General features: G+C 36.6%; 1 protein-coding gene across 3 annotated transcripts in view; it reads left to right on the top strand.

Annotated features, from left to right (window-relative positions):
- MYO6 (myosin VI) overlaps nucleotides 1–14,765 on the top strand; it is a 101,598-nt gene that overhangs the window by 44,571 nt on the left and 42,262 nt on the right. For all 3 annotated transcript variants that reach the window (XM_041410680.1, XM_041410679.1, XM_041410678.1), the window contains exons 7-12: nucleotides 779–834; nucleotides 3,023–3,120; nucleotides 4,892–5,056; nucleotides 9,118–9,198; nucleotides 11,807–11,987; nucleotides 14,116–14,260. In XM_041410680.1, the coding sequence (XP_041266614.1) occupies nucleotides 779–834; nucleotides 3,023–3,120; nucleotides 4,892–5,056; nucleotides 9,118–9,198; nucleotides 11,807–11,987; nucleotides 14,116–14,260 (726 nt within the window). The remainder of the gene's footprint in view (nucleotides 1–778; nucleotides 835–3,022; nucleotides 3,121–4,891; nucleotides 5,057–9,117; nucleotides 9,199–11,806; nucleotides 11,988–14,115; nucleotides 14,261–14,765) is intronic.

The raw sequence follows: 14,765 nt of genomic DNA, 5'->3' as shown, positions 1-14,765 counted from the left end.
CCCTCCACCATAGAGTCCCTGTACAAAACATAACTGAGTTTTAAAAGCTGGAAGATTTTACCCTTGGGTTTTTAGGAAGTTAAAGGTACTAGTAGAACTCTTTTAGCGCTTCTAAAGTTTTTTGGAGGGCCCCATTTTCGAGAGCTATTTTTAATTTGTCCCAGATTCACCTGTGAATTTCCAGAAAGCATGCCCTGTGAGCAGGGAAAAAATTGTTAAAAAGACTGGAACTTTGGAGCAAGTAGATTGTGGTTTTATTTTCTAATTCTTTCTTCAGTTGCCAAATTCAATCTTGCCTTAATTGTACACCTGTAATTTCTGATCCTCACATCTCCATGTGGATTTTCATTAATACTGATAGTTATGAATACAGAAACAGTATGGATGGCAACAGTCCCAAATTCAGGAAATAAACATGAAACTTTATGTATTTAATAAGATTATTAATAAATACAGATAATACAGTAATAGTTTAATTATATTTCTACTAAACTGTAATTTTCGTATGCATGTTGAAAAAATATTTCTAGCAGGCCTTGGAGTATTGAAAAAAAATGGAAGTGTGCAAGAATATTTTTGTTTTAACAAAAAAGAAAAGTTAAAAGTTTAAAGTAAAGTTAAAGTTTATTTCAAAGTGCATAGGTATTTGAAACTTAAAATCAGAATGCTTTCCCTATAGTAATTAGTTAGTATTTGTGCATAGCCATGTTAAACCCTGCTTAAGTGAAGAAATCTGACATGAGATGAGTGATACTGATATTTTTATCTTGGTTTACAGGTATTTGACAGAATCTTATGGCAGTGGGCAAGATATTGATGATAGAATTGTAGAAGGTATTGAAGTTTCTTTCATTTAACTAAAGTTTCCAACATTTTTTTTTTCAGAAATGTGACTCAACAGCAAGTGAACAAAAGTAGCATAGAAATACTGTCAGACTTTCTAGAGCATAATTTACAGTTGATCTTGATTCCAGGTTTTAAATGTGTTTTATTTGTGATTCACTTTATTTTTATTTATTATAGTATGATGCTGTCATTTATCTAGAAAATGTTTGTGTGTGTGTTTGAATTGAACTTTACACATATAATGTACTCGAGGTGGCACCCAAAATGGAATTTTAAACTGCTTAAAAGCTGCAAGGACAAGATTGTTTTTTCATTACTATCTCTTAGTACCAGAAAAATATAATTCCTGCTCCTCACTGTCAAGTTCTAAAAGCCAAATAAAGTAAGGAAGTTCTTTCAAATTATGATTCTGGATCATATTTCCGTTATATCATTTTTTGTCAGAAATCACATAATTCAGAACAGCACTTTGACTGTATCTATCTTTACAGTAGACACCCAAAAAAGGTGAAGAGAGACTGTGTTGATCCTTCTCATTGAGCTTCTTTAATGTTGCATGTACTTCCTATATGAACAGAAAATAGCTTTTTGAGAAAATAGAAATACCTGAAGAGCAAACAACCCTCAGCCAATCTAATAATTCCTCATACATCAGTTTAAGTCCTCTATAGCATAGCATAAATTTATTTTGAAATTTCTCAACTCTTTTTCTTAAAAAAATAATTTGGTTTAAATTTTCCTGTTTTCAAATTTGAGCCACTTATTCAAGAGAAGCACTGCAGGCTTTAATCTCTTGCTGCTTTAGGTCTGCTTAAACCAGTTCCTTAGTGAAATCCACTGTGTGCTAAAGGAACTCAGAAAGTGGGCAAGAGTTAGATAATGCCTGATGCAAATTAATTGGTACTTGTAGGTATTCCTCAAAGAGTTTGGGATTTTTAATTTAAAACAGCATCTGATGCATGAATTCTGAAGGTTCTCAGGCATGGTTTTAATGAACATGCTTGAGGCGTAGGTATTACTAAAGGAACCTTTAGCCTAGCTGAAAGACTTTGTGCAATCTGGTTTTATTAATGATCTTTTCTTTAAAACTTCATATCACATAAAATGCCTGAATAGTTATCAAAGACCTTGTAAGAAGTCAGAATTGCATTTCTATGAACTTTAATTGTTAAGAAAGTGAAAATACAGCCGAACAAAAAAGTTAATTCTCATGTCCTGTTACACGATGTATTATCACCCATATTTTATCGAAGCATTGATGTCATTCCTTCATTCTTTAATTTTTGTAGGAGCAGATATTTAAATGGTTGTCAGTGGAGTTTTAAATATGAGTTTCTGCTCGCTTAGTTTCCAGTGCTTATTTTAAGCTAGAAGCCTTAAAGCCTAGCTGATATTTTTAGTTGTTTATTGTTAATGTGATTTAGTATACTATTTTTCTTTGATCTTCAAAGCTAGTAAAAAGCAGTCTTTCAGAGGCCTTTTATTTCATAATTAATAAGGAGTTTCAAACTGTTTAAACTGTGCATGATATTTGTATGAGTGTGTATATATACAGATATGAGAATTAGATTGCTTGCTGCCACTCTTTCTGTATGGGCTGAAACATGCTGAAAAGCAGCAGCCAGTAAAAAATAAAATCAGTCAGTCATTTAATTGACCTATTTTGAAAGACAGTGTTAAGTGGTTTTTGAAGTCAACACACTTTTCTAATGTTATATTTATTAATCTGCAAGTCAATCTAATACATTGCATGTATGACATTTAAGTGGCATTTTCATCTGTGGAATAAGTGGGTAGTTTAGATTTCATGAATAATAAATAATTGGGATGTGTCAAATTCTGTGCTGTCTCACGTAGTTTATGTATCAGTTATTTACCTGCTTCCTATAGAAGAACATCACTGAATAATATTTTGGTATTTGTCTCTGAATTTCTTGCAGTATTGATTCAAGTACATTGCAGTGTTATGAGACACTTAAGTACTTAATTTTATGTTCTACCACAATATATCCACTATAATTTCCAAAATGTATTATTCCTAATAGGTAATATTTTTCCTTTAATTTTCAAACCTTATTCCAAATAAGTTCCCCGATTAATTATATCTGTTCTCTCTTTCTTTTTGGTAGTTTCCTGACTGAATTTTAACACTACAAAAATTAATTTTTTTAAACAGCAAATCCCCTATTAGAAGCTTTTGGAAATGCAAAGACTGTTCGCAACAACAACAGCAGTCGTTTTGGGAAATTTGTTGAAATTCACTTCAATGAAAAGGTACTGGGATTTTGTTACAGATAACCAGTGATGACTTTTTTGCCACACAATGGAAACGCTAGACTGGCAGGAGGCTGAACAGACTTACTAGTCTTGCAGCAAATAGCCACTGTCCTACTTACAGATTCCATTTGTATTGTGTCACCTTGAAAGAAAAACCAGAGCCACACTGTACTGTCTCATTACTGGAAGGCAGTGGCAACTCAACATAGGAAAATTGCTTCCACCAATAAAAGATTAAAAACGGGTCCCTTCATTGCATATGTAAGTCTTCTCATATGAAGACTAACTCCCTTGCTGTTAGGTATTCATCCATTCCTTTAATGCTCAAGTAATTGTAAGTTGTGTATTAGACATGAACATACTTTGACTTCAAACTTTTTTAATGTATTTGTATGAAATTTTTGGACCTTACATAGTAATCTGTGTGTGACAGAAGTCAAGAAATTGGTTTTTTTTGATAGAAATACTATTCTACTATGTATCTTAAGAAAAATTTCTTTGTTCAGGTGTAGTTTTGTTTGGGTGGGATATGTATGCACACATTCCACAATTAAGAATGACTGTATGGTTGGTCAAGTATGTCCAAGCTGAAGAATACTGTCAAGGTTCTCTGGAGATTACACACATGCTTCCTCATCTTTCTGACTGAGGACAGACCAACTGCAAGAATTTGTTTCTTTTCCTGCAGACTTATTTTCCTAAGTTTTCATCACTTGGTTTGTAATTTAAATTCAGAGCTTTTGTTAATAGTTTACCTAGTAATTAACCAAATTTCTTTGTGGGGAGAGGCACTTTATCTGTTGGCTTGGTTAATTTTAGTAAAGTTATGGAAAGGATCAAAATTTTTACTTAAAATGATAAATTCATGATCTGATGATGGATTAATGATCTGTCCATCTACCCATCTACATGGTGGTTCAGTTGAGTTACTTCAGCTGAAGCAAAAAGCCCTCTGAGTATCTTCAGAAACTGCTTCCAAGCTTGTTTCAGCTTTCCACTTCACGATCAGCCTGTTTACTTGAGCCCCTTTTTTACACAGCATCACATCTCACTTTGTGGTCACCTTTTTAAATCTGGTTTCTCAAAGTGACATGAGTACTGAGACCTCCTGAATAAAGGAACGAATGCATAACTGCAATCAAATTTGTCAGTCAGTTAATCCTTCTTAATTCCTGTAATGGCCATTAAGTTCAGGAATTTCCTTGCTGTTAAGATTTTTCTAGGCACAGGGAATTTTATCGTAGGCCAGATAAGAAATAGCTCTCAAAAATCTGTGTCAGAATTCCTTTTCAATAAAGAAGTACAAGTGTTGGAAATAAAATGTTGTGTCATAATTTTGCCTAAGATGTTGTCCAAATATGTACTCTAAAATTTTAAGCCTTCCTTTTATTTTACAAGAATCTCAGTGAAATGCAGCTAAAGAAGGTTGTAATAGCACTGTCATACAGAAAGTGTAAGGATGGCTATAGCAATGCTCTTTGCTGTAACTCCTGAGGTTCTGCTATGGATTTCTGCTTTTTGGGGTGAAGAAGACCTTTCTTTTAAGAAGAGTGTATGTATATACAAACATAAGCCGGGGAGAGAAGTAATGGTAAAAGCAATGGGTTTTTTTCTAGGCTTAATACGTATTAGGTATAGATAGCTTTTAATCTTTTCTGGAGCAGTTTCTATTGAGCAAGTCATGATCAGGCAAAAGTAAATTGAAAACCTGAATCTTAAATAATGCTACAGATATTCAGATAATCAGAAAAATATTTCTTCTTCCTAGAACTCGGTGGTTGGTGGATTTGTGTCACACTACCTTCTGGAGAAATCTAGGATTTGTGTGCAAGGCAAAGAAGAGAGGAATTATCATATCTTTTACAGGCTTTGTGCTGGTGCTCCAGAAGACATTAGGGAAAAGCTATATTTAAGCTCTCCTGACAACTTTAGGGTGAGTAGCAGAGTCAGCATTTGTAAAGCTTGTCATATCGTCATATATGGATTTTTCATACAGATCATATTAAAATCTCTATTTATTATCTGTGACAGACTGATTAAAAACCCCAGATTTTCTTTCTGTTAAATCTATTTGATCTTGGAATCAAGACATTTTTCTTTACTGGAAGAACTCCTATATTTTTTCTCTGTCTTAAAATTCATGAATCTGTGCTTTTCCAGAAAATGTACTGTTGCATACCCAGCTGTTAGTAATGTTGTAATGGGCTGTTCTAGAGATGTAAAGCGTGAATTTCTTCAGTGCAAATCAAATCTCCTGGTAAATAGCAGTCAGTTCTTTGCTTGTGTTCTGTCATTTGTTTCCATCTCTCACCATTTCTTGCCTTATATTTGGCTTGGAACATTATGGAAGCAGAATTTTGTGTATTCCTAAAATACACAAACCAAATCTCTTGGGTTTTGAAGGGTAGGACATAAGCTAAATGACTACCATCTCTTTAGACTTCCTTGATCTCAAACAAGATGAGAAGCACTGCGAACAAAGAATTAAGTTATTGTGCTGACTGTTTTCTTTGTTGGTTGATCTTCCTACTTGGAGTTCTAAATAAAACTTGGACTGTGCTTATCTGTTGCTTTCCCTTTTGCACTCAGTTTCATCAAAATTCAGCAGAGGGCTAGAAGCTTTAAATATACAAATGTCCTGCCAGTTTTGTGCAAAGCAGGGGTTGCACAGGTGAGACCTAAATCAGTGCACTGGCTGTGGGGAAGGTGGGGTACCCTGCTCACCAAAGAGGCAGCTGCTGCCTCTTGGCTTGGCCAAGTCAGTCTCTCCTTATGGATGAGTCAGGAAATGGGTACAGAGCAGCACTTCCACATTGTGTGCATTGTACATTCGTACTGTGGTGTCAAGGTGATCTTACTGTCTAAAAGCCATGACAGTATTCGAGGACAAGTTTCCTTACTTTCTCAAGGCATTCCTAGGGGTCTTCACAGATCTTACATTATTTCTTTAAATACTTAGTTTGTATCTTTTTATATTTCTTCTATTTGTACTCACCTGTGTGATGGAAACTTGTTCTGATGCTTATTAGGTCCATTCCCTAGAAGGCAAGTTTTTCTTTTGAAACACTCAACAAACACAATACTTAAGAACACCCAACACCATTGATATTTGTAAAATGTGGAGTTAGTTTTCAAAACTTTCTTCTTTACTCTGCAGTCACTCTGTGCAGTATTCTCTTGTAAGATTTAAAGCTAAAGTGATTTCATTGTGCAGCTACTTTTCCATTAAAATTTATTTCTTGAAGTTAATAGAATGTAGTTTCTAGAATATGCTGCCTACCCACTCTTGGAGATTTTTTTAAAATCAAGAATTCTGCTCATGAGAGAACCCAAGGTTGTAGATGTCAGGGTCAGACTTAAAACCTTCTTAAAATCAGGCTGATGCAGGATAGTACTTAACAGCCTGAGTTCTTTTACAGATGACATTTTCTTGCATATTTCATGTATAAAGAGTTTGTAGTCACACCAGCCTTGTCATGCTGTGACCTTTTTTTGACTTCTACTAAGACTATAGCAGGCACTTTAATTTCCATTAGGGATTTTATTGCTTTACCGTAAGTTAGTATTTGAATTCTGAGTTTCTTGCACGTGAAAGGTCCACTCTGCATGTTAAATTATAAAAGTTTAATGCAGCTTTTTTCTCTCCCTTAAAGTACATTATCTTTAATTAAAAACCAACCAAACAAAATCTTAAGATATTTTTCATTTTTTTAAGCTTGTAAATGAACTTAAATATTCTTAAAGTTTATTACCCATATTGCACTACATTTTTATCAAGTACTATTTTATGGAAGATTTTTAGGAAAACAAAATTGTAAAAGATAATTTTCCTCCTAAATTTGCATTTCTTTTGTCAAGATGATTTTTGTGTTCTTTGTTCTCATTTGCTGCTTCAGTTTTCATCACAAAATGGTTCTGAATAAGCACACTTGTGTCATTTTTTTTTTACCATGTTTTGTTCACTGCATGTCTGGCTCAGAATTCATAGAAATGGCATCTTTCAAGCATTTGATAATAGATTGTGATATTACAAAAGGCAAAGTTTAATGATTGATCAGTATTTTCCAATCAGTACTAATTTTTTTACAAGAAAGATATTAATAAAAAACCTCAAACTCTAAAATTGGTTATTTAGAAAAGCCCATCCCATAAGTCACATTGCATTGGCCCTATTGTGCCCCTTGTCTTAAGCCTTATGGCTTATCAAGTCAAAGTGCAAATTAGGACCACTTTGAGTTCTAAGACTCAAGCCTTGTTTCTTTAAAGTACACTTTGTTAGAAATATGACCATCACAAATTTAAAGGTTTTTTTTTTTTTTTTCCCCAAAAAAGCAAAAAATTATTAAAAGATAAAGGATAACTTAATTATCTTTAATCCTTGGGCTTGCTTCTCTTTGACTTAAGTGATCCTTTGGAATCTCCTCCCCATCCATATGGCCGTCATGGCATAGGGACACATTGCTCTGGGCATGTAAACCACTGCATTGACTGCACCTGCCTGACCTGTCCTCTGGATTGCAGCAGCGCTGATGGCCATTACCTCTCTATTAGTTCATCCTTCCCCTGCGGGTTCCCTGGAGAAGTGAGAATTTACTTGGCCAAGGATTATGCAAATAGCCCTGCAGTTCTGCAGGTTTCTTACATGCCCATTCTCTGGCACAGCCCACATGAAAGTGTGCAGTCCTGGGAGCTTGTGCTTTAGGTTGCCCTGCAGAAGTTTTCAGAAATTCAAGGTCATGAGGAAATCCTGTGCTGAACCTTGTAGGTCTTTGTGCCTTGGACTGAATCACATGGCTGGGAAAGCAAAGCTGCACAGCAAATCTCTACCTGGAGTAATTCTATACCTGGAGAACAGAAGATGGGGAGGAAAAGCCCCATCTTTCTCATTTAAATTTCAGGAAGAGAAGTGAAATTGCCTTATTTTTGGGTCATTAAAGTTACAATGGTGTGTTGTACTTCACTAAAAAAAAAAAAATCAAGCAAACCATACAAACCAAATCCCAAGTTTCTGAGATGGTGTTACTAATGCTGTAATGGATATGTTGTGTTTAAAGTACACTGTGATTTGCGTTCTTATTGCCTGATAAAGAAAACTTCTGTACTTTGTTAAACACTAGCTTTGAACAGTTGCCACTTTGTTTTAATATTAAATTTGTCACCAAGTTTTCTTCTGCTGTTAGGAATGCTTTGAAGAGTATTTTGAGGTTCTGGAATTTTGCAAGTAAATTTTAATCAGAGAGTAGGATTGTCTGTGTTCACCTATTAGAAAACATCTTTGTTCAATCAAAGAGTAAAGAATCAGTTCACTTCCTTCAGACAAAGGGCTCTGTCCAAACTTTTGGACAGAGTTCTTACATTCAGATGAACAAATCAGAAAGGAAAAGCTGGTGATCCCATTTTGCTGAAAGGAACAGTAATTATTTAAATCTAAATTCAGTCTGATTTACTGAACAGTAAATCTGAGATTACTATACAACATAAGGTAAGTATCAGAAGCCAGGTTTGAAATAAGGCTTCTGCTTAGACCACGCTATAAGCTTTAAATATTATTCAGGCTTTTTAATACACTATGTCTCCTAGGACCTAAAGAAATATTGGGTGAGGAAAAATTAGTAGTTTCATATTACATGTAGGCCAGAAAATTAATTATTTTGGTTCCTAATTTTGGTTGTTGTTTCTGCAATCCTGGACTCCTTGAATAGGTTTAATAGAATCAAAAAACAAGAAAATATTGTGTAGTTTAATGAATATTGTGTCAAAAAGTATTTTAGTTGTCAAAATCAAGAAACCTTCAATGGAAGTTTGGTACTGTAACAGTTCTTTAATTTTGTAGATGAAAATAAATACATTTCCAAGGAATTAATTATGAACACTTACCATGTTTTTTGTATCAAATGGTTAAATCAAGCCATGGAGGGCAAGCCTTAAATAAAAGCATATGTTTTCCTTACTTCTATCTTTAACTATGTGTTTCCACTTTTTTTATTGTTACAGTATTTAAATCGAGGCTGTACCAGATTCTTTGCTAATAAAGAAACAGACAAGCAGATTTTGCAAAATCGCAAGAGTCCTGAGGTATGTTTTTATCTTCATTTAGTTTATATTGTTAAGTAATGGAGATAGAGTTGAAAGTGATTACAGTTTTATAGTATGGAATGAAATGTTCATTTTACACATCTTTATAGGTCTAAGAGGGTACTCTTAAAGCTGCTGTATTCAGAACTCTGCTTTGGAGTTCAGTCCTAGAAATACATTTTAACATGCATCATAAAATCCATAAATGGAACAGCGTATATAAAACGGTTCCCCCTTCATTCTTATAATAACATAACATTGATGCTGCTTGTCTTCTGTGGAAAACAAAAATCTAATACTTTTGTAATTTTCTTTTAAAAAATCTTAACTACTGGTAGGAACAGGTCAGAAGCAATGTTTTTCTGGAGCCATTTTTACTACCTGGAGTTTTGAAATGATGCTCCAAACTGTTCTATAAATCAATAGTGCAACCTCACTTCTAGCCATGACTATATTCTCCTCCTCAGTGAACTTTAAAGGTTTTTGTTTTCCCCTTGCTGTTAACTTCTAGTTATGCCAGAGCATGGAATTTCCTGGATGAAAGTCTGAAGCTTCAAAACATTTATACCTTCTTGCTCCATCTCTGTTTACATTATTTAGAACTGGAATTACCAGAATTTATAGCACTTAAACCTTTGAGCTGTTCACATGAGGATATGAAAGAATTTATTCTGAATTGATAGTATATATGAATTGGAAGTTGTTAAAACATTTAATTAAACTTCTACTCTGTTCTCTAATAAAATTTTCATCAACTCAAAGTATGAAATTCACATTTGTGTAGCTGGAAGGTATTTCAAATATTAATAAAATCCATATTTGTGATTCAGTAGCAGGATAAGCTGTATATATATCTGACAAAAATACAAAAATAACTTAAGAGCCTCATTCCACCAAGTGCCCATGCCATCTCTTCCATAACTTGGTCTTGAAGCTCGTGCTCAACTACAATAGACTGTTCAGATAGTTCCTTTCCTTAAGTCAACATTGTCAAGTCTGCCCCTGGATTTCTAATGGTTGTATTATTGTAACACTGAGCACGTAGTCCTGACCTCTATTGTTAAATGTAGGCTATTTTCTGTAATCAGGGATGGTGGAGAGTCAGATACAAAAATACTTACTTGACATCACTGTGAGGCAGAAAGCTGCTAGATACTTCATTCTTGTCAAGCATATAGGCTAGCATTGGGGAATTTTGCCTCAGTTTACCCAATCTGCTTTTCGTGAAGAATTGCAGTGAACAAGCATAGAGTATCAACATTCACTTATTTTTTCTTCTGGAAGATGAACCTGTGCTATCTTCTGTTATTGATGTGACTTACAGGTGGGTGTTGTCATCAAACTTGCCCTCTGATGGACTTGAAATAAGAGAAGACTTGATTTGAAATGTGTTTGTCTAAATTAAAAACATACTCAGAGAATAGTTCTAAAAATATGTATGACATGAAGTAGCAGAACATATGATACTGTAATACTTATATGTAACTACCATATCTGTTTGAAGGCTCAATAAAGGATCCAAGTTAAATGATATTTAAACCTACTATAGCTATTTAAACAGGAAATATATTGCCTTGTTCAGGTTTTTAAATTGGAAATATAGTATTTGCTGTCATTTTACAAAAAATATTAAGATTGTTTTTTGAATAAAAGTAGCTGGAATAATCAATTAATACTTCAATTATTTTTGTGTTTTCCTTATCAGGAAGATGAGGTGATCATTTTACATAACTAACATGTAGTTTAATGTTATTGATGTGCCTACATGTTGTGTGAAGTGAATTTTTCAGATGCATGTGGTGTGTTGTTTTGATAAAAATCATGTTAGCTTATTTGACACTAACAAGGCTTTTATTCAGTTAATTATTCTTTTTAATTGAAAACATTTAAAAATAAGTGTAAAAACGTAGCTCATTCTGTGCATGCTCATATAGTTTCTTGACTGCATGCAGATGTGTTACTTTCTACTATTTAAACTGGTTTATAGCTAAAATAGCTTTCAATGTATTTAAATTTGAAAAATCAGCAAAATGTTAAATTAGTATTTCAGAACACAGCTAGTATTTTTCTAAGCCATAGACCACTACAAACAACTTTACTGTTTCTTAATTACACCAAGAAGTTAATTAGTATATTTCTCTAAATAAGCCTGTTTATAATAGGGATAATTCTCCTGGTTCTGATTTGTCCTGGCCTTCTGTCATCCTATTGCAAAGACCTCCATCTTCTTTCAGCTGCTTGGGGCTAGAAGGATTCCTTTGTGTTAAATGCTCCAATATCTCCCTTAGCCAAAGTCTTCTTTCTCCCTGCTCACTCACTATCTCATATTTCCTTGTCCTTAGCAGTCACATTCTCTCTAGCTTCTGCTTTCTGAAGCTAGTTTGAAGTTTGCTGTAAAATTAAAGTTTGAAGATCATGCTTCCAAGTATCAACAATTTAAAATAAATAAAGGTTCTTGCGAAGCCTATATTGTATGAAGAACTCGAATCTCTATTTAGTTTGGCATGCTTTGTATGCATTTTGATATGACTTATTCTTGACTGGAAATATTTGCTTACATTTACTCTAAGGCACTTACATAGAATTTTTAATTTTTCTTGTTTTATAGTATCTTAAAGAAGGTTCCTTGAAGGATCCACTGTTAGATGATCATGGAGACTTCAACAGAATGTGCACAGCAATGAAAAAGATTGGACTGGATGATGAAGAAAAACTTGATCTTTTTAGAGTAGTGGCTGGTGTCCTTCACCTTGGAAATATCGATTTTGAGGAAGCTGGGAGTACTTCAGGTTAGATGAAATATAAATTGTTTTTCGTAAAAATACTGAAAATGCCTCTTGATTAGAGACATTGCCTTTGCATGTGAATTACTGCTTTTGAAAGCTTCTTTGTATTCATGAGTAATTCAATCTTAATTCACCCCATTTCGAAGTCAAGTTTACCTGTCTATTTTAAAGTTGTACTTCTTTACGTGCTCTGAAAGCAAATAGGGTTGCACTGAAATTGTTCAAGAACTTGTTCAGTGAAAAGTTTGATATAAAGAGCCACTTTGTGTCTTAGAACAATACTTGTATTTTAATGGTAGCTTTAAAGTCCAACTTCTCTCTAATGTCATGAAAATATCTTGACACTAGAAATTAACAACTCCATCTGTAGGGAAAGGCATTATGTCCTTTGGCTTCCAAAAATAACATCATGTTAGTATTTTGAGAGATGAAGAAAAAAAGTTACAGCAAAAACCTAAGGAACTATAACTTCCTAATTTTAAGCCACTGCTCACAAGATGAAACAGTACAAGTGTAGTTGGGACTTAATTGCAGAATATGCATGAAGATTGATGAAGGAGAATTAATGATTTGGGAATTGTCCTCATTACCTTACTACTGAAATCAGCCTCTCTAAATTGAGTACTGCTGTCCACATATTCCTGAAGGACTGATTCCTCTGGGTCTCAAGGTACTACAAATACAACTAAAGTAGACAACATAAGTATATAACTCTATCTTGAGTTGCAAGACAGAGTGAAATTGGTTCCTCCTGGTCCTACTTCCAGTATGTATAGCTGTTGGTGCAGTTGTTTGGAAGAACAGACGAAAGAACATTTTAAAAGGTGTTCTGAATGATGAATTAAATGAGTGCTAACCATACAGGTTTACTAGCTCCTGACTTGTACTTGGGTGCAGTATCAGCACAGTACTGTACAAAACATTTTGTTCAGAAGAGATCATGGGTGGGCTCCAGTCCCCATGAGTCAAATCAGGGCCAGTGCTGAATTCAGACTGGGTAGCTTAGGGTTGGCACAGAGGTGGGTTGTTTTGGTTTTGTTTTTATTTTTGGTTTTGGTTTTTTTTTCCACTCTCTACTCTGGATCAAATGAGAACCTCCCCAGTGTCAGTTTATTGTTGCCATCTTCACAAAGATGAAGGAAATGAACATGATTAATGAGAATGAATCTGGGCAGATGCAGGTGTAGAGATGGGTAGTGGCTTTGTGTAGCTCAAACCAGTAAGCTTCCCAGAGAGCTTCCCTGTTTGGGCCTTTTGTGAGTTGTCACTTAGGCACTGACAGGGTTGAACAGTGAAAGAGGCACAAATGTGAGTTTGAGGAGGAAATGAATGAGAAGAGTGGGAATCACAGATGGTAAGGAAAGTCAGGGTTTAGAGAAGGGAACATCACCAGAGAACTTAAGTCCTCTAAATACTGAAATTCAGACCCATTTTTTTTTCTGGAATAAATTATACATCTTCTAAAATGTAAAGGAACTTTAAAATGTAAATGGATGTACTGAACTTCTAAATTCCAAATATATGTTTTGTTTTTCCCTTACCTTGTGTGTCTACACACAGGGTGTGTGTTCGAACTGTTGCAGGCAGTCTCTCACCAGAGGCCCCCTAAAGTTCTGTTGCTGCTCTACTGCAAGCACCAGGAAATACATATAAATAAGTGCTAGATTTTACTAAAGCGGGTGGTGTTCCACTTGGAGATCTCTGCTGGCCCAGCCCTGGCGCCTAGGCAGCTGCAGAGCAGCAGGGAGTGCACCTCTCTGCTGTTCACCTGGGACAGGCACACAGCCTTATCTGGAAAATGCAAGTGCCAGGAGCCTGCCCTAGCAGCCACTTCTGCTGCATAGCAAGGGAGCCTGGAGGGTTACAGGAGCATCTAAGTTCAAAAGTTTTAAGTCACTAGAGTTAGTTTGTAGGGGTTAGCACTTCTGCATTTTGGGATAGTTCTTCCCTACAAGCAGCCTGGACAGTGTTCTAGAAATACAGAATTTCATGCGTAGTTTTTTGGGCGAGGTGTTATTTTTGTTTGTTTTGAGGGGGTTCCGTGGGTTCTGAGAACTGCCCCTTGGCACCGAACTGCTGTGAGGGCAGAGGAGACTCCCTGAGGGCAGCTGCTGACGGTGTGTGTCCGCAGGGGGCTGCACGCCGCGCGCGCGGAGCCAGGCGGCGCTGGAGCGCTGCGCGGCCCTGCTGGGCCTGGACGAGGACGACCTGCGCGGGAGCCTCACCTCGCGCGTCATGCTCACCACGGCAGGGGGCGCCAAGGGCACGGTCATCAAGTGAGTGGCGGCACCGGCGGGAGGGGCGGGGTGGGCGTGAGGGGCTGCCCGCGCTGCCCCGCTGGGGTGGGATCCGTGCCGCCCCTGCTCACCCACCGGCACAATGGAACGAGGACGACCTGCGCGGGAGCCTCACCTCGCGCGTCATGCTCACCACGGCAGGGGGCGCCAAGGGCACGGTCATCAAGTGAGTGGCGGCACCGGCGGGAGGGGCGGGGTGGGCGTGAGGGGCTGCCCGCGCTGCCCCGCTGGGGTGGGATCCGTGCCGCCCCTGCTCACCCACCGGCACAATGGAACCCAGCTCCGTAACCAGCTGCAGGGGTGAACAGGGGTGCGGGGCCGGCCGTGCCGCCCCTGCTCACCCACCGGCACAATGGAACCCAGCTCCGTAACCAGCTGCAGGGTTTAATTGCGGTGCGCTCGCACCGAGCGCGGCTGTCTAAAGCGCTTTTTTAATGCCTCACCGAGCACAGGTGCACCTCCATGGTCGTACAGAAATCGCAGT

This window comes from Onychostruthus taczanowskii, unplaced genomic scaffold, assembly GCF_017590055.1.
Source record: "Onychostruthus taczanowskii isolate IOZ18803 unplaced genomic scaffold, ASM1759005v1 scaffold33, whole genome shotgun sequence".
In the NCBI taxonomy this organism is placed as follows: Eukaryota; Metazoa; Chordata; class Aves; order Passeriformes; family Passeridae; genus Onychostruthus; species Onychostruthus taczanowskii.
Note: the sequence above shows the minus strand (reverse complement) of the source record. Positions and strands in the feature narration are given on the sequence as shown.